Here is a 20,777-nt window from a genome sequence, read left to right on the forward strand (position 1 = left end):
TCTCTCTCTCTCTATATATATATATATATATATATATATATATATATAGAGAGAGAGAGAGAGGGTAAGATCTTTTGTTAACCAATAATATTGTGTTAACTCTGTGAACTTATTAGACCAAGAAGATTCATTTTTTAGTAGATCAAATGTTTGATTTAATGATRAAGGGAAAATAGATAATTTTTATGTGCAAGTTACTTTATGGTATTTAATGAGATATTACATTTTTTTTATGTGTAAGTTACTTTTATGGTATTTAATGATGTTCATAGTTGTTCATAAGAATGTGTTCATAACCATAAGGTATTCATAAGAATGTGCTCATATGTGTTCATAGGTGTTCATAAGAATGTGTTCATGACCATAAGGCATTCATAAGATTGTGTTCGTAACCATATGGTGTTCATAGGTGTTCATATGTCATGATCTTTTCCACAAATATCTCTGTAAGTTACATTTTGTATTAAGTAATGAGTTTTTACAATTTAATAGTTCCTTGATTGTTGGGATTATGATCATTTATTCAAATTACACAATGTATTATCAATAAATAAAATAATCTTGATGAAAATGTTAATCTGAGTGAACAAATCACAATTAAACATTTTTGAACATGTGAATATTAATATACACAATGGGTAAATTGTTAATCCAAGTGAATAAATCACATGTATATATCATTTCGGGTTATATGAACGGTGTCGAGGAAAATTTCACGAAATCACCGGTGAACATATTTCCATAAGTGTACAATGTTCATYGTCTGTTAATATATAAAAAGATGGAATAGCCAAGTGAACAGTTGTGAACATATGTGAACATTGTTCAAATATTAATGAACATAATCACATTGTTCATAAGTGAACYCATGTTCATATAGGGGGAGATGCCTATGTGTATATTAATGTTCATAATCATGGAGATTTTTTTAATAATGACAATGAATTAATGTTTCTATGAACATTAATGTCATTAATGTACAGTTACAAACTTTATGAATTTTTTTCCAATAATACCCTTGTTCATRTATATTCATCTTRGAYGATAATATATTATTATTAGTTATTACAAAATTGTCATCCATTTATTCACAAGATGAATGATTGYGATGGGTTTACAAAGTTAATAYCATAAATTCGGTTACCAAAAGAACCTACCCCTATATATACACTTATATAGACTTGGGATCATGTGAGACTAGCATGTTTTCGTGAGACCCATGAGACCACCTTTTTACACTTGAAACTTCACAGTAGAACACTGTGAAAGTAACATTCACAATGTTTTTACTGTGAAGGTTCGGAGTTCTTTTACCTTCACAACATTTTGCTGTGAAGTTTCAAATGTAAAATTGTGGTCTAACGGGTCTCACGGAAACAAGTTGGTCTCACGGGTCTCACGGAAACAAGTTGGTCTCACGGGTCTCACAGAAACAAGTTGGTCTCACGTGAACCCAACCCCCCCCCCTCTATCTCTCTCTCTCTCTCTTTATATATATATATATATATAAAGCAGGGGGGATTTGAATGTTCAGGCAAGGGATTCTAACCAACCGAAAGGACCATTTGATCAATCCAAGGATCATTTTTCATTCCACTAGGAATGAGGATCTAGAGTATCACGTATTGATGAATAAAGAGAGATTCATCAGCTAATAGAAAGAATGAAAGATTGATTCTTTCAGGATAGTTCCTTTCCTCAAATGGAAGTGATTTTTAAGTTATCACCACCGAAAGGGACAAATAGCATTAACTTAAATATTTTACGCTATTGTACGGTGGATATGCTTACTTTATTCTTTAGATACTCGGGATTTGTTGAGAGAGACTGAATAAGAGCATTCCGGTCCTGTTCAGAAAAGAAAGGATGATAATCAAGTGTCCATCAAGAAATTTAAGTAGATGATAGCCTTTTTATCTATGGAACTAGTTAAAATAAACCGTGAAATTACAAAGTTCCGAATCTTGAAGCATTTTAGAAATTCAAGTGCATGTCARATAAATAGACTACACAAGTTTTGATCACCAACATGTTCCCTTGCCCTGGAACAAATGCAATATTCTTTTTGTTGGATGTCACAAAACAAATGCAATTGTTACCCTTTTCTAGCAACGTCTCCCRTATAAAATATATGTTATCTAGACACCCGCATATACGATATATGAATGGTTTTAAGATGGCATGCCGCCACTYGGACTCGAACCGAGATGCTCTAGCACTGCTTCCTAGATTCAAAATTACCCTTTTGCCCATTAGCAACTGGCAAGGCTTGAAGTTAACCCTTGGAGGTAGCTTAACCGGTTAGATTTCAAGTTTGCTCCTCATAACTTTTGGTGGCCCTGARGGGACTTGAACCAGTGACCAAGGCCTGCCTAGTTAAGTTACCCCCCAAGGGCTARCTTTAGGGCCCTATGGGATCAGTCAAGGTGCACGCAAGYTGGTCMAGACACCCATGGCTATAAAAAAACCGTCACAGGATATTGATGGTAATGATTTTGGTCCACAAGATTCTTYTATTTTGTCCCTATTAAAGGGTGTTTGACACTTTCAATAACAATGCACTCAACGGAGAGAGGCCTAGGGGTATATTTTGACCTCTGACTAATAGAAGTAAAGGTGCCAAAGTGTTAAATGTCCATAGCCGAAATGCAAGAAAAAATTGGTATAAAGTAAATAAGGTCCCAAACCTTTATCCATAATGCTGAACAATCGAAGTTGGTTAAGAACCATTTATGACAGTTCATGTTAAATGAGTCTGCTTCCTCGATACCATTCAAATGGTGGCGGTATTCCGGGCAAATACAAGCACTTCCAGCATATGCAGCATCCACGTGAAACCACATGTTGTTCCTCTGTCAAAGAATCAACAAGGAACTTTTGTATAACCAACTAAACCAAACTGACACGATAAGGGGTCGTTTACCAAATGCTTACTTGGTAAGCGCTTACCATGTGTCACTTACCTTCCRAATGAGTGTTGTAATGACCTAGAATCTAACCCGGTAAGAGGCATAACAAGGACCAAGAATCTTACTTGGTAAGTGATGGAGAAGACTTTTCCCCGGTAAGCGCTTACCAGGTCAAAAACGCTTGCCAACATTCTGTTTTGATGGCTGAGAATGTTACCCGATAAGGTAAGTGATAGTGATGATCTTATTGGTAAGTGCTTACGCGGTAAGCGTTTGGTAAATGGCTCTTAAATCTCACCCGAAAGTAGGTCTTTAAGAGAGGGGGGGGGTGAGATGTACGAAGACATGACCCCTACCCCAATGAGAAAATAATTACTAGATGAACTCATGAAAGTAAGTTTTGATCTTGATCTGAAAGATGAAGGTATGTTACAAATTTTAGTTTGGCTAAAGAGTGATAGATACCCCAAAAATAAATACCCTTTCCTTTTGGAGATGTCCTGTGAAACTAGCAATGTTCCTTTTTTTCAAATTATTCCAAGTCAAATGTACCTATTCCTCATTATATCACAAATAATTGATGGTATTCATTTTGCCCACAACCTATTTTGTCTTTATCGAAGGGTATTTAAAGATATTTGACAAAAGGGAAAATTGTATGAAAATGCAGCATACTTTGGTCCAATTCCTATTACGCACTTCCAAAACCTTCATTTTAGTACCTCRGACATGACATCTCAAAYAKTTAGGTACTTGATTCACATTTGAGAATGCATCAAGATGCAACATACTTTGGTTGATTCCTATTTTGTGTTGATATTTGAGATATCACACTTAAGATACCAAAATGAAGGTYTTGAAAGTACAGGAATCAGACCAAAGTACGCCGCATTTTCATGCGATTTGCCCTTGACAAAAACTATGTGCCAAGTGAAACGTAAATACAAATATAYGTCACCTTGGTAATCTTTCCAAGTGCGAGCAAAGGATCCACAGCTGTTGATGATGTCGTACCTACCTGTGTGAATGAGCCRGTGCATTTAGCAAACTTGAACTTATGTGCAATTAATTTACTTGCATCAAAACAAATAATCCGAATATTTGAAAATAATTTAGGATCACACGCATAAAGAGCTAAATGCAAACATCATTGCACCACCGATATATCGACAAAGTGCGTGATATTTTTCAGATCATAAGTATCCCAGAAACTAGCAATAAACACGAATCAAAGCACATTACCGACATAAATGACAAGCTAAATATATAAGCTTTATTGTTTCTTACKGTTGCACAAAGGAAAAGAGGGATTAAACCAGAGGCAATGTCATGTGAGATTGCATCAGTGAGTGATTCGGGRGAGAGAGCGTACTCGTTGCAAGTTTCTGTTTTTAGCAGCCTACAATTCTTGGAATGGATTCCTGCTATCTGCCATAGGAAAGATTCACTTAAATAGAATAAACGTGCTTGAAAGTAAGATAATTTGTAACTTTTCTTGATACAACGGCAGCCAACAAGAATAGTGAAAACATCTAATAAATGATCGTGACATTTATTGYGTTTTAGGATGCGTTGGACARGATAGAACAAAAACTTGTTGTCCCACATTTGATGMAACATTAGACTGAGTGGRACAAAAATGCATCTTTTTTCTCCCCCTAAAATAGATGGAAAAAATATCAAGGAGATAGGGACAAGATTGGTAAATTACTAAATTACACATGTCAAACTAAAACCCTAAAACCTTCCACAATTCTTTCACCAATCTACATCACCCTYGCCTGTCCAGTCACGTCCAGCTTCCACGATTTATGATATGAACAATATAACAAGATGAAATGATTATCTATAACAACGTCATTGGTAGCCTAACCCTTACAAAAAATATCCAAGGGGCCGTTTACCAAGCGCTTACTAGGTCACTTACCTTACCGGGTGAGCATCACAAGGACTGAGAATCTTACCCAATAAGTGAGGGTGGTTACTCTTACCCGGTTAGCACTTACCGGGTAAGAGACACTTACCAACCTGATAAGGTAAGTGAGGGTGGTGAGTCTTTGGTAAAATACCCGTGTAAAACTGATAATAACAGGCTAKAATATCTTATATATGCATTAAAACAATCTAGTGAACGGCTTGCATTGATATGTTTATATGCGATGGAAAAACAAGATATCGTGTTGTAAATTAACTCGCTCATCACATTATAGGGTTGAAAGATTTAACCATTTAAATCATATAATCCTACATCATTTAAATAAAGCATACATTAAGGGGGTAATTATATTCAAGAACATAGTCGAACGTAGAAAAGGAAGAGTGATGAACATACTTGGCATGCCTTCAATAAAGAAGAATGTGTTTGATCAGAACCATAAACCACGAGCCTTCCAAGGGCATCCTTGCYGACCTCTCTTAAAACTTTGTCCCGAGCAGCCAAAAGCACAACAAGAAGTGCTTCACTGGCAGTGCCCTGTATTGCACCGCCGCCTGGGCCTGTAATATGATAAGCTATTTGTTGATAATTCTAGCTACATTTGGAAAGAAAAAACTAAATCTAGAAAAGCTGCWCGATGCCACTAACATAAATAAACAAATAAAATAATTTGGTATCTTTTTGTGATTGACAGGAGACACGGCAAGCACGGAAACACCCGCTCTACTCTTTGARGTAGAGGTCARATCTGTGTACATCTTACCCTCCCCAKAACCTAACTCAGATGGGATATATTGGGTCCATTTGGTTTGGTTAGAGGACATGGCAATAATTGGATGCCTTCCCAAAGARACTTGGTGGACTAAATATAAGGTATAGCACCTCGATATCAATACTTGCTTGTTTATGATCGCGAAATCATACAGAATAAACTTTATGCTCTAACTTCGGTTAAGCAGCCATTGTGACAACAATGGTGGTGCCATATTACTAGAAGTTAGGGAACTTCAAGTTATGTTGTGTTCCCCCTTTCCAAAATGTGATGCCTCAAAAATAAAGGTGAGACCTTGCGGCTCCTCCCCGTAGGTCACCGATTCGAGTCTCCTCATGGCCRTTTAGGATTTTCCTGGYTGTTATCTTCAAGGGCCCATGGGATTAGTCGAGGTACACGTAAGCTGGCTCGGATACCCACRGTTACCAAAAAAGAATGTGATGCCTCTTGAAATGGACCAAGAAAGGAAAATTGAATTGGAATCTATTTTGCAACTAAAAAGAGTGAGAAAGAAGTTCAAAATCGTACCCTTGGAAAGGAAATCATTGGGGAGCTTGAGTAAATTAGCAAGCCAATCGAGAACAATCATCTCGAGTTCTGTCGCAGCCGGAGAAGTTATCCAACTAAACCCCACTATGTTTATTCCAGCACTGAGCATTTCTCCAAGAAAGCCAGCAACACTGCTATTGGAGGGAAAATATGCAAAATAGTCCGGGCTTTGCCAATGGGTAACCCCGGGCAATATCTTTGTTTGAACATCTATTATCACAAAAGGATTGCATTGAGAAGAAAAACATATTAGTGTAATCATATGTGGTCTTTCAGTGGAGTATATGAAGGTTATAATATATATATATATATATAATATATATTCTTATAATAGATAGCATAACACGTCACCTTGAAGAACTGTTTCCAAGGATTCAGGCTGCATCGGGGCAGAATCAGGAAGAAGTTTGTGCAGATATCCTGGCTGATAAATTAACAASATTCAAGTGTTCCTATATACTTCAAAAGCAACCAAAACCAACAACAATATGCTGTAATTGCAAAATCCCTACAAAAGTAAGCCTAAAGAGACACTCCTCAATCCTCAAAACATAAGCAAGACAGATCTCCAATCATTTTAAAGTACAAATCAGCCACCACACAAYCYCTAATATGGCAGGTAAATAGAAATTAAACAGTGTATCCAATYCAATCTAAAACATATAAACAGGTTTGAAATTCAGTATAGCAAAATTTGTAATCATGAAGACAAATTTGCTTAGAAACATGTTGTTCCATTATCTATTCCGATAATCACCACAAAACCAAGTGAAGATGTTAGCAACCGAAAATTCTAACAAGCAGGAGTCATTTGAGTCATCTATCTAGGACAAAGCTAGTTCAGTTTCAATGGAAAACAATGAAAAAAGAAAGAAATTTTGCAGTGGATTACCTCAACTTGGCTGAGAACAGGGAAAGTCTCTATATTCTTGTAGTAATCAGCTATGAAATCTACCATCTTGTGGCCATATTCTCTTAGTTGCTCTGCATCCATTGCCTTCAGATTCAACCCATCATCCCTATTTGCAATCCAATGAGACATTTCATCAAATACTTTACATACATTCAAGAAACATAAAATTAGACCGTACAACTTACATTTTGCTGATGAGCTTGTGAAATTCGGCTGAAAAGAGATCGATAACTGAATGTTAGCGATCTTTTAGCAAGTATATATGTGTAATCACAGTGGGGCCAAGTCTTGGTGTTTACATACATTCAATGTTCATCTGGATGTATATACGTAGTCTCACGAATCGCAGACTCTTTKAACCTTTTCTTTTGGATTTTGTACCTTTTTGTTTGCTTATTTTAACATTTTTTCCATGTAATTTGTTAATAATATCGATTTTAGTCCTTAYGGTTTRAAAATTACAATTTTGYTCCTATACTTTATAGTTTRTTACAATTTTTGTCCTCAAGTTAATTTCWACCTTTTAAATACAAGGACCAGAATAGTAAAGAATTGTAAATCATAAGTATYGAAATAATAATAAATTGTAAATTATAAAACTCAAAATAACAATGAATTACAAATCATGRAGACGAAAATGATAATTTATAAACCGTAGGAATGAAAATCGTAATTTTTAAAYCAYAGGGACGAAAATTGTAATTTTTAACAAACCATAKAAACGGAAAAACATAATTTACTCATTTAGCAAGCGTAAACTATGGGGTTGTTTACCCCGATGTTTACCCAATAAGTGCTTACCTATATAAGTCAACACTATAAATTTATTTTGATGAGTAAAATTTTAGTACATCAAAACGTATTGAATGCAACAATTTACAAGGTAAGCGCTTACCTGGGTAAGAGTCGTAATCCTCACTTATCGGTAAGACTTTCCATCCTTCTCGTCGTTCTTACCCGGTAAGATTATTAGCCCTTGTCATGTTCGTCTAGTAAGTAAATTTATTTGATAAGCACTTACTAAGTAAGCGGTTAGTAAACGGCCCCTATGATTTTTGTCGCTGTAGTTTGTTTAAAATTACAGTTTTCATCTCTATAGTTCTCATATTTGTTTTTTTTTGGCATAATGTAAGTCGTTACAATTAATTAAGTATGCGGAACATAATAACAATAAATTTAGGTGTTGTTTGTTTTTTAAGAGATGTTGAAGTCTGAAATCTTATTTCACTTTTGATTTATAAAAGGTAGTGCTTAAGTCTGAAATCTAKATCAATAAGACTATTTGTTTTTTTAAACTGATAAACGTCTAAATTTGTTTAATTTGTCTATTTTTATCCATTAATAATTTATAGTGTTGATTTTATAAATACATTCATGCAATTTCACATATTTATTCATCATCGTTACGAAATTTACATCTAAATCATATAATTAGCATTAATTTAAACAAAAATATTTCATGAACGGTAGTTAACACGCTCAAATCCTATTAAAACACATCAACTGTGATATGTGAGGATTGATTTGGTAAGAATCGATTGACGAGACTAATTGATTAAGGCTTATTGATTCAGAAACATCGTTGTTGAGAGTTTTAAGAACAATAAGAAATAGATAAGAGGTTGGTTTACCTCTAACCAGATAATGGGACAGTAAAACATAAGCGTCTCTCAGAAAAATAAAACGAAACATTAAAATAAAGATGTATCTTGTTGTATTGCACGAATATCCTTCTAGTTTTTTACAACGTAAATATTTAAAATGGGACACCAACATAATTAAGAACTACCTTGTAATTAATTAGAGATTTATATGTTGATTAATTTTTAATATAAATTTATCATGGAATAATTAATATACATTTTTTTAATATAATTTAATTTATATTTAATGACAATGTAGATTGTTTTAAATATGTATAAATACAATTTTCAGTTCAATCTTTTTACTATAATTTAATTTGAGTTTAACAACGAATTAATTTATTTTAGGTTTAATAATATAATTTTTGTTATAAATATAACAATTAAGTATTGCGTTAGAAATTAATATTTATCTTAATTATGTTTTTGATTCTTTATATTTAAAATGAGATGTTTATTATGTATTTAATTATGGTTATCAGTTAGTTATATTAATTCAAATATATAATTTTAAAAATCTGTATTCATGTACCATTACTTGTAAATTTGAATTTTAAGTAATATGCATCATTAAATAATGCATGATGCGTTAAAATGATTTTTTTTAAAAGTTTTATGCAAATGTTTTACAACATAAAAAAAAAATGGGACTCGCGTAATGCAGCGAGATACGTCTTGATTTTAATGTTTCGTTTTTATTATTTGTATTTGTCGATATAATACAGTTTTATGTGGTTTTGAGAAAGCGATATGTTTTTATTTTTGAATAAAATGTAATTTTGAAGATAATTTTTTTAAAATTATATCAATATTAGTATTCAATTACCTATTTAAAAGTTCACATTTTTTTATTTAATTTCTTTTATTTAGTTTTTATTGTAATTCAGTTTGATTTTAATAATTAAGTAACTTATTTTTACTTTAATAATATAAATTTTTTTTATAAATATAATAATTAAGTATTCTATTAGAACTCAATTATTTTTCATAATTATATTTTAAATTTTTAATATTTAAAATGAGATATTTGTTCTGTATTTGATTATGTTTGTCTGCAGTTAATTACACGAATTCAAACATGAAACTTTAATAAGTTGTACTTACAAAATTACTTGTAATTTTCATTTTAAGTGATATATATCAATAAATAGTACTTCATGCACAAAAATGATTTTTAAGAGTTTTTGTTCAATGTTTTATAATACAGTATAGATAATAAAGTGATGAATAAAATATATTATTTTATTTATAAGTGAAATATTGTATGAGAATGAAAGTTACAATGAGAAGCGTAAGAATAGACTTGAATCATTGGTTACCTTTAATCTCAAACCCATTCTTGAATCACATTTGATACGAGAATTAATCCGATGCATCTGAGTGCATCTCATCTTAATGTGCATCAAATGATGGAGATTCATTATTACGCTTTTCACCTTATCATTCTAACTCGAACCCAACTTTTTGATTATACGAGAAGGATCGTTTGAGAAAGAGAATTGAGGTGAAAATAATAATAAGGGATTTTGACACTTGATCATATTTAATCTCAGACTCACACATGAATCGCGTTTAATACATGGACTGATCCAATGCATCTCATTCTAATGTGCATCCAATGATGGAGATTCCTTTTTACGGTTCTCAACTTAACTCTCTTTATCACCGGAACTCAATCCTTTATTATATACGTGAATATCTTATTGAATTTATTATCGAACACAACTAGGGGTAATCTATGCATAGTCATTCCAGGTCMACGCATGTTGGAGATAGTTGTTATAAAATTGATAGAACCTAAAATGGATGAAATACCAGATAGATGAGGACAAAAATAAACGAGGGTGAGGTTTTTATAATGAAATCTGATTGGATTGGAATCTATAAAAAGAACTGGAAATTGAAGAAAATGTAATAAAATTCAAATCCAAGGAGGAATAAACATTCTTTTGTGGCCACGGAGGTTCAAATGCGATGACTCCGGACTATCTGCAAAGTAGGTGGTCGTCATGAGATTAGTCGACTCGCATAGCGGGTTGGATATCCAGGTTAATAAAAAAACTTGAATAAAAGGGTTGTCTTGGCGGTTACTAAATGGTTTAATGTAGAACAATTAAGTGACCAGAGTAATTAAAAAACTCTCATGATGTAATTGTTTACAATGAAATTAAGACGCTGAATAATTAAGGAAAGTTCATGATACAAAAGCATTTTAAAACCATTAAAAGACAAATTTTTTTTTTTGTTGCTAAAAGAGATTTAACTCTTAACCGGCATTTGAAAGACCAGAACAGGGACCGGTTGTGCATCACCAAACCCGGTCCGGTCGGATTTACATCAAGATTTCTTTCATAAAGAAAAACGAAAAAATACACACACACCCCCTTCCTCACGCACGACATCAATGGAGGATGACCCAGAGAGCTTCGATGGAATTAGGGCTCACTTTCCCCTTTCTTTCGGCAAAAAAACCAAATCCCAAATCTCTACTGAATCAATTCACAACGCCACTCGCCGCCCATCCACAACCACCGTCGTCGATGACTCACCGTCATCTAGTTCCCTTCCCACTGACAACAAGAACAACGACACCGTTTTCCCTTCACTATCCACCTCCTCCAAGTCATGGTTAAATTCCCTCCAAAAACCCCCTAAAAAACTCAGTACTGTGAGCGATGATGATGTGGCAATTGGCCCGCCTCGACCTCCACCGTCTTCTGATTCTGTTGATGGAGAAGATGATGTGATGGTTGGGCCTCCTAGGCCCATGCCAGCTGATGATGACGATGATGAAGAGGAGGATGAGGAGCCAATTATCGGGCCACCACGGCCGCCGGTGGGTTCGGATAGCGACAATGAATTGTCGGAAGATGAGGAAGAAAATCAACACCGTATACCTCTTAGCAACGAGATTGTTTTGAAGGGCCACACCAAGGTATTCTTTCTGATTTTGGATACTGAAGTTTGAAGCTTCTGCAATTTCATGTTTTCAGTTGTTTACAATTTATGTAACATGATTGGAATTGTTCATGACAATTAGAATTCATTCTAGGAGAATGGGAGAACACCCTTTTACTATAGTCAATCATAGGTGATATTGTAGTCTATGTAGGACCAAGTTGCCCACACACCACTATAATCACATGCGATAGGTGTACTTGTGTACTTGCAAAATGAAGATGTTCTCTTTTGAACCTATACATATATACATGGGTTTAATTATTTGAGAACTCCAAAATTCGTGACACCCGTGGGAATTTCTGCGTTAAGGCTTTGTTTAACATGATATTTTTCCATCTAGGTATAGTATTTAATATTTTGATTAACATGTACCTTTTTCACAATGTGTTTGTTTCATATGTATTTGGTTCACAATGCGAAACTTTTTTACGTGTACTTTTTTTGTTTTACGAACACGCCAAAGAGGTTCACATTGTGAACTGAGTACACGTGAAACAGATATATATTAATCGATATTCTAAATCCTAGTATTATATGAAAAAAGTCATATGAAATAGCACATAATGCACTAGTTCTCAATGTTATCACAATTTCACGAGTTCTCAAAGAAGGCCCCCCTATATATAGGGTTGGTTTCCTGTGAAAATAAAAATTATGGTGAGAAGGGTAAGAAAGGATCTTCACCCTGGATCAATCCTAATTGAAGAGAACCACTAGATCAACACTAATGAGATACACTATATCAATTCCCTTCCAAAGTGCAATTCATGGGTTGTTTTGGGATTAAACGTTACCAAGGTCCAAATCCCTTCTTATACTTTTTATCTTAACTCCTATACTTGCATGATCCATCATCTATATATCTATATATATATTTATATTTATATTTATATTTGTGTATATATGTTTTGGGCAAAAGCGGATTAGGCTTAAGAAGGAAATGACAATGCTAATGCAAATTGAAGTTCTATTTTAAAAAACGTAGAGCCTTTGCTTATGTAAATTATGTTGTACTATGTAAAACTCTAATGGTGCGTTTGGTATGTTGGGAGAACAAAATCTTGTCGTCTCATGTTTGGCTTGACAATTAGACCCGGATACAACAAGACTGAAAAATGCAGTTTTTTTGTCAAAGACCAAAATCGTTTGAAGAAAAATCTTGGAGATGAGACAAGACTATATTTACTAAACTACTCATGTCAAATTAAAACCTTACACAATTTTTTCACCTGCCTACCTCATTCTCACCAGTTCCGTCGAGTCTTATCCATGTTTCAAACACAACCTAAGAAAATTTGAGTGTAAAACAAATGTAATCCGTGCAAAGGTAGATGAACCAGAGAATTGTATGTTGTATAGGCTCCCTTGATACCAAAGAGCATACGTAACATTCTAGAAGGAATTGGAGGAACTCCTTCGAACAAATTTACCCCACATTAAGAAGACGTTGACAAAATGGTTCTTTTTACCAATATATATGTTTGAACAATAATGGAACATGGGCTAGAAATCTAGAAGCTTCTTTTGGGAGGAGTAGCATTTTGTTCCTACCCCTTTCCTTTGTTTACGCACAATTACACATGGAGACATATAGACGAAATAAGATTACTTAAGGGAGGTTCATTTAGGAACCTTAAATATTTTAGGAACCCAGGAACCACCCTTTTTGTGAGTATTCATGATGAATAACGTGATAAAATATTCATTGTAAATGTTGTGACAAATATTCATGATAGTAATATTCGTCTTGAATACTCACAAAATAGGTGGTTCTTGGGTTCCTAAAATATTTAAGGTTTCTAAATGAACCTGCTCCAAGATTACTTTGTGAATATTGTGGTGTAGATATGTACATATGAAAGAATTATCATATCTCTATGGTTCTTTGGTTGAACCTACTTGGTGTTGCAGGTTGTTTCCGCTCTTGCTATTGACCATTCCGGATCTCGAGTACTTTCCGGAAGCTATGACTACTCAATTCGTATGTACGACTTCCAAGGGATGAATGCTCGTTTGGAATCATTTCGACAACTTGAACCTTCTGAAGGACACCAAGTTCGTAGTTTAAGTTGGAGTCCTAGCTCTGACCGTTTCTTATGTGTTACTGGATCTGCGCAAGCTAAGGTATGCCTTAAACTATATTACTAACATTTCCTACTCATTCATTATGATTCATCTGAATGTTTTTACAAAAACAACTGCTCTACTCTTTTGGATAAATGCTAGATTTGCATACATCCCACCCCCAGATCGCACCTCGTGGTGAGATATATTAGGCTCGTTTAACCTTTCCTTGTTTGTTGGGGATTCCAGATATATGATCGTGATGGATTGACACTTGGCGAGTTTGTGAAAGGTGATATGTATATCCGTGACCTGAAGAATACAAAAGGCCATATAACTGGATTGACGTGTGGAGAATGGCATCCAAAGACGAAAGAGACGATTTTAACTTCATCTGAGGATGGTTCATTGCGTATATGGGATGTCAATGACTTTAAATCCCAAAAGCAGGTGCGTATTTTAATATTGGTAGTAGTACATGATGCTTGCATTCTATTTAGAATGTTTGAGATATCACATCTAAGGTACCAAATTGAAGGTTTTGGAAGTACGTTGCATTTTCATGAAATTTGCTACATATAGAAATAGAAACTATGCTTATTTGGTTCCTCAAACATCATACCGAGTGCAAATTAACAAACTAATAATAGGATTCATGCTTTATTCAAGTATTTTCGGCATTATATCTTACAATTTTCAGAGGATACTCTACTAGAAAATCGGTTTTATAGGACGCTAAAAATGACTAAGTGCTCTTATAGATTGCTTATAGGACTTAAGTATATAGGACCAAACAATAAAACATACTGTTTAAAAGTGTTACAATAAGTTTATAGGACGCTATTGGACGTTTTAGCAAGTTTATGGACGCTTTACGACGTTTTTGCAAGTTTATAGGACATTTAAACATGTGTCTTATTAGCAATTTTACATGACCCTTTTGAAAAAGAGTCTTATAAAAACAATTAAACAAGTGTGTTATAGAAAGATGTGTTTATAGGACGCTTCTCAAAAGTGCCGCATAAAATAGCTTATATGACATTTTATTTATAAATGTCCTTAATAACTTGTTAAGACGTTCAAAAGCTTCCTATAAACTTATTGTAGCACTTTTAGACACGACACTTTATTTTTTGTCCTATAAAGCAGTCTATTTGACACTTAGTTATTTCTATATTTGTAATTGAACTGGAAGATGACAGACGTAGGGAAAGAAAAGTATTGAGCCGAAGCCGAGTGTGACGATAATTCTGTCTATAGGTTATAAAACCCAAACTTGCAAGGCCCGGAAGGGTTCCTGTTACCACTTGTGCTTGGGATCGTGAAGGGAAGTCCATTGCAGGAGGTATCGGTGATGGGTCTATACAGGTATGGTTTGTGATGCCTCAGTTATTACTATCTATTTACAATTTCATCTAAAAGATATTTTATTCGGTAGTCTTCTTAATGTATTTACATATTAAATAAGTTGGGAAAGTCCATTTAGGAACCGTAAATATCTTGAGAACCATGAAAACCAAACTATTCATGATGAATATATAATTATACATGAATATATTCATCATGAATACCACGCATTTCCATTCACAAATATTCATTCATGATATTCATCATGAATAGTTGGTTCTCATGGTTCTCAAAATATTTACTATTCTCAAATGAACCTACTCCTAAGGTTATATTTATTAACTTTATTCACATATAGATAAGTATATTTATTAACTTTATTCACATATAGATATGGAGTCTTAAGGTATATTCGTTAACTTTGTTCATATTCAGATATGGAGTCTTAAGCCTGGATGGGGAAGTCGGCCAGACATTTATGTTGCCAATGGTCACTCGGATGAAATCACAGGTCTTAAATTTTCTAGCGATGGACGGATATTACTCTCCAGAAGTTTCGATGGTTCCTTAAAGGTAAAGTGCATATATATATATATATATAAAGAAGGCTAAAAGTTAAGAGAAGGTTCAAATGTGAATCATTGGAAAAATCCGGAAAAAATTTACTTGAAGATGCACATGTGAACCAACTTTACTGATTATTCATATGGGTTCACATATGCATCGTCAAATGGCTTTTTTCAATGATTCACATATGAATCTTCCTTTCTTACTTTTCACGATATTTAGCCTTCCTATTTGGACCTCCCAATATATATATATATATTTATATATCCTATTTTGTTACTATTCTTGCTGATGATAATTTGTTATGTGCACCAGGTCTGGGATTTGCGTCAAATGAAAACGGCATTGAAGTCATTTGAGGACCTTCCAAATCACTATGCACAAACGAATGTGGCATTTAGTTCTGATGAGCAGCTTCTATTGACGGGTACATCTGTGGAAAGGGATAGCACAACGGGCGGGTTGCTATGTTTGTTCGATAGAGTGAAACTCGAGCTTGTATCAAAAGTCGGGATATCGCCCACATGTAGTGTGGTGCAATGTGCTTGGCACCCGAAGCTTAATCAGGTTTGTGTAGAATCTTACTTGTTTCTTATACGTTACTATTTGTTTATTTATTAATGTAGGAGTCCCACATCGCTAGATAAGGACCATCAAACCTATATATATCTAGGAACCTTCCCTCTCTATAAGGGATCTTTTAGAGGGTATCCTAGGGTTCCACATATCCTAACATGGTATCAGAGCCGGGGTCTACCACAGAGGATACACTCTTTTGCCTACGTTCTAGGGGTTACCATCTAGCCTCCGTTCTTTTTGGTGGGGAGGGTGGGTTGGAGTCCCACATTGGCCATACATAAACCATCAAACTTGAGTCCCATATCAACTATGCATAAACCATCAAACCTATATATACATGTATGTATATATATATATACCGTTTTGGGGGGGGGGGTTGCTGGGGTCCCACATTGGCTATATGTGAACCATCAAACTTGAGTCCTATATAAGTCAAACCTATATATATATATGTATATGCATATATATGTATGTATCTGTATGTATGTATATAGGGGTTCATTTGAGAACCACAAAAAATTTGAGAACTAAAAACCTGTATATTCATTGATGCATATACTTGCATGCATAGTAGATATGCATTGAAATGCATATTTTGATAGTGTATATGCATCAATGAATCTACAGGTTATCTGGTTCTAAAATTTTTCGTGTTTCTCTCTCTCTCTCTCTATATATATATATATATATATATATAGAGAGAGAGAGAGAGAGAGAGAGTTTAGGGGAAAACCCCCAAAAAATGAAAAACTGAGGAAGACCCCATTCATCTGGACAATATAGACATGTGCATACACGTAATTGAAGTTGTTTCTTGGTTTTTATGCATGTTATTCACATGTGTATACCTGACAAATTGCTTATAAATTACTTGTGTGCACACATGTGCATGCCGTCCAGATGAACAGTTGCCAGGGTGTTCTTCAGTTTTTCATTTTTTTTGCAGTTTTTTCTTGAATTTGACCCTATATATATTAATATATAGTAACCTCCCTCTCTCTATAAGGACTCTTTTAGACAATATCCTAAGGTTCCAAGTACCCTAATATGATATCAAAGACGAGGTCAACCACAATTAGGGACTCCACGCTCTTTCGCCTACGTTCTAAGGTCCATTTCAGGGGAGTTTTGGAGTCTTACAACAGCTATACACGAACAATCAAACTTCTATATATGTATACGGGATCTTTTAGAGAGTATTTGGGGGGTTCCACATATCCTACACTTAATATATGTCCGGTGCCAAGAACAGAACTTTATTTTGGATGAATGTATACCAATGTTCTAAATAGCGTGATGCACGGGATGACGGCGTGGCCGTGACGTTTTTCAAGGCATGACTTAAGGCCTCAAATCTTTATATCATTAATAATATTATACATATAAACATATATTTTCTACTATTACTCGACGAGTTAATAATATTAAATAATTCAAATTATGTTATACATTAGAAACTAACAAATAAGATATTAAAAAAAGTAAGAAAAATCAAATATTGCGTTACAAAAACCGCGTATTAGGCCATGGCGTGTCACTGGCTTAACGTGGTGTGAGATAAGCCTTAAGCCGCGGCGCGCCACAGCGGCTGTTGCGGCTGTTTTCCCTTGTGCTGCTTTTTCTGGTTGATTTCATTATGGCAACGCTGCTAAACCGTCTTGGTTTCCATGTATTTCTGAAACATGAGATGCCTTAAAGTATCCTACTAAAACACTTCCCTTTTTAGATTTTGGCGACCGCAGGGGATAAACACCAAGGAGGAACGCACGTATTATACGATCCTACGCTCAGTACTAGAGGCGCTCTTGTTTGTGTTGCTCGTGCACCTCGGAAAAAGTCTATCGATGATTTCCAGGCCGAACCTGTGATTCACAACCCTCACGCACTTCCGTTATTTAGAGATCAACCGAGCCGCAAGCGCCAGCGTGAGAAAATGTTGAAAGACCCACTCAAGTCTCATAAGCCCGAAGCCCCAATGAACGGGCCTGGCTTTGGTGGACGAGTAGGTGTAACCAAGGGAAGCTTATTGACTCAGTACCTTCTCAAGGTACTATCTTTTCGTCTTTACCCATCTTTTTAGTCTAGTTCCTAAAGATGCACAGGCCCGGGCTTTTTCAGGGACTAGGTCTTCTGAGCCCGTTTTTAGTAAGGAAAAAAAGTTCCGGTCCACAGAGACAAAATGTAAAGAATGGATTTACTTCCATTTGGGGGCTTTCTGTACATCACAAGGCCTGGGCCTTCCAATCCCGTTCTTAGTAAGAAAAAAAGCCTGGAGGTGAGCTTTCGCAACAAAAATTGGGTGGGCCCCATAAAGAAAGAGCGAGCGCTTTATGTCCATCTCTAGTCTAGAGATATACAAAGGTCCGGATTTTTTTTGGGTCTGGGCCTTCCGAGCTCATTTTTAGTAAGCAAAAAGAAGGTATGGGCTTTTTGTCCATCTATGCTAGATTTGCATAAGGCTCGGGCCTTCCAAGCCCGTTTTTAGTAAAAAAGGCTCGGGCTTGAAGTCCCAGGCCTTTTAGAGCCTAGGTCTTCCAAGCCCATTTTTAGTAAGCAAAAATAGTCAGGGAGTCGAGATGCACAAGGCTCGGGCCTTCCAAGCCCCTTTTTAGTAAGAAAAAAACCCTTGATTTTTTGTGCATCTCTAGTCCAGAGATGCAAAAGGCCCGGGCTTTTTCGGGTCTGGACCTTCCAAGCCCCTTTTTAGGAAAGCAGAAAAGTCCGGGCTTTTTGTGCATCTATGCTAGAGTTGCACAAGGCCCGGGCCTTCCAAGCCCGTTTTTAGTAAGAAAAAAACCCACCCTGGCCTTTTCAGGCATGGGCCCAGGCCTTCCAAGCCCGTTTTTAGTAAGAAAAAAGCCCACCCTGGCCTTTTCAGGCATGGGATCGGGCTTTTCAAGCCCGTTTTAGTAAGAAAAAACGGCTTTCTGTGCATCTTTAAGTAGGTTCTAGCGAATACTGAAGAAGCTAACATCTTGGGTGGTATTGCAGCAAGGTGGCATGATTAAAGAAACGTGGATGGATGAAGATCCAAGAGAAGCTATTTTGAAGTATGCCGATGTGGCCAAAAAAGATCCAAAATTCATCGCTCCAGCTTACGCCGAGACTCAACCCAAAACTCTTTTTGCAAAGTCTGATTCCGAGGACGAAGATAAGTGATCTCGAGACGACTTCTTTGCTGATTTTATCATCCGGGTACGAATCTTTTTCCCGTTACAAATTGTGGAATAGTTGCCTAAACCGATCTACATTTATCCATTCGTTGTCTATTATACACATTTTAGGGCATGTCTGTTAGCTGCTTAATTAGACTAGCTTATTCGGTAAGTTGAACATGATTGTTTGGTAGTGACTTAATGATATAGAAATCGACTTATTTCAGTAAGTTTTCAAGGGATTTTATGCAGAAAGCCAAGCTTTTTTTTAAATTTGTCCCTTCCAATTAAAAAACACGCTCTTTTCATCTGTAGAAAACCCTCGTAAACAAAAAAAAATTCTCAATCTATACGGACAAACTAATTCACACAGACAGTTTTATCCATACGAGACTTAATGAAAAACCAACCAATCAGCTCCTTAGTCGGGATTACTTGAGAAATTTTCACTCTCGTGAGAAGACGAGAACAAGTGAAGATAATGAGATACCTTTAGATTGTGTAATGTTGGATCGTTCATATAATGTAAAAGCGTCTTCACAATTCTCATGACAAACCTTCACATAATATAACAATACCTTCACGTTTTCTCACGGAAAAGGGTCGTTTTTAGCGGAACTGAATCCATTCAAATATTTACTTTCTACATCTTTTTATCGTTCATTTTCTTATGCAGATCTTTTGACCGATCCCGCGTCAACACGTTCTATACAAAACTCGAGGAAATCTAGTAATCCGTCAATCGATTTGCTTGATTAGAACGGGCTTAGGAACTTCTTTAATACCGCGTTTTCTATCGTCTTTTTAGCTCATATTTTATCAATGTAACACACTTTCTAGCTAGATTACAGAAACAACTGTTTTGGAGGAGGTCAGATCTGCGTACATCTCAATCCTAGACCCCGCCTTTGACTGAGGCTGATCCTGTAATAGCATAGGGGGTGCCCATGCCCTAAATCGAAAAAATAGGGATCTTAAAAGGTGATCGACTTACGCTTCTCTAAGTTAACAAAATGTTATTGCAACCTATTCATAGTTTCATTATATATGACATCATCTTTGGTGAAGGTTGAACCTCTGACCTCTTAAGAGGCCAAAGRCTACGATACCACTTGTATGTTATATTTAATCAAATCGTATTTTTATAATTAATTTTTTAATTTTTTTTATCTCGTCTTAATAATTTTAATGTTTAAATTCTTTCGATTCTTTTGATAAGAAAAGAAAAAWACCACTTGAACAATGTACAATTGTATTTAATTAAATCGTATTTATTATAATTTATTTTATTATTTTATATCATCTTATTTTTGCAAAAAAGGGTATTATGCCATCCTTTGAAACGTTCCTACCAAAGGTTGTTTGTTTATCTCTTAATAGTT

At 35.2% G+C, this 20,777-nt stretch overlaps 2 protein-coding genes across 3 annotated transcripts in view; one reads left to right on the plus strand and one right to left on the minus strand.

Annotated features, from left to right (window-relative positions):
- The window catches only part of LOC112512074 (tyrosine decarboxylase 1), a 10,750-nt gene extending 3,436 nt beyond the window's left edge, over positions 1-7,314 (minus strand). Inside the window, exons 1-9 of the mRNA XM_025117872.1 lie at positions 7,265-7,314; positions 7,059-7,185; positions 6,518-6,590; positions 6,146-6,376; positions 5,242-5,405; positions 4,197-4,337; positions 3,868-3,927; positions 2,688-2,852; positions 1,792-1,848 (exon numbers count right to left, since the gene is read on the minus strand). Of these exons, the coding sequence (XP_024973640.1) occupies positions 1,792-1,848; positions 2,688-2,852; positions 3,868-3,927; positions 4,197-4,337; positions 5,242-5,405; positions 6,146-6,376; positions 6,518-6,590; positions 7,059-7,185; positions 7,265-7,266 (1,020 nt within the window). The 5' untranslated portion in view covers positions 7,267-7,314. The remainder of the gene's footprint in view (positions 1-1,791; positions 1,849-2,687; positions 2,853-3,867; positions 3,928-4,196; positions 4,338-5,241; positions 5,406-6,145; positions 6,377-6,517; positions 6,591-7,058; positions 7,186-7,264) is intronic.
- Positions 7,315-11,126: 3,812 nt separating this feature from the next.
- On the plus strand, positions 11,127-20,399 carry LOC112512073 (WD repeat-containing protein 70). Of its 2 annotated transcripts, XM_025117870.1 has the most exons (9): positions 11,127-11,657; positions 13,595-13,807; positions 13,997-14,197; positions 15,008-15,115; positions 15,530-15,667; positions 15,977-16,228; positions 17,967-18,287; positions 19,232-19,435; positions 20,072-20,399. In XM_025117870.1, exons 1-8 carry the CDS (start codon positions 11,127-11,129, stop codon positions 19,397-19,399), a joined length of 1,932 nt encoding a protein of 643 aa, XP_024973638.1. In that variant the 3' UTR covers positions 19,400-19,435; positions 20,072-20,399. The 2 variants fall into 2 exon arrangements, with proteins under 2 accessions (XP_024973638.1, XP_024973637.1); XM_025117869.1 differs by lacking the exon at positions 20,072-20,399 and having other exon boundaries at positions 19,232-20,058.
- Positions 20,400-20,777: the final 378 nt, after the last annotated feature.

The sequence above is a fragment of the Cynara cardunculus genome, assembly GCF_001531365.2.
Source record: "Cynara cardunculus var. scolymus isolate 2C chromosome LG 5, CcrdV1, whole genome shotgun sequence".
In the NCBI taxonomy this organism is placed as follows: Eukaryota; Viridiplantae; Streptophyta; class Magnoliopsida; order Asterales; family Asteraceae; genus Cynara; species Cynara cardunculus.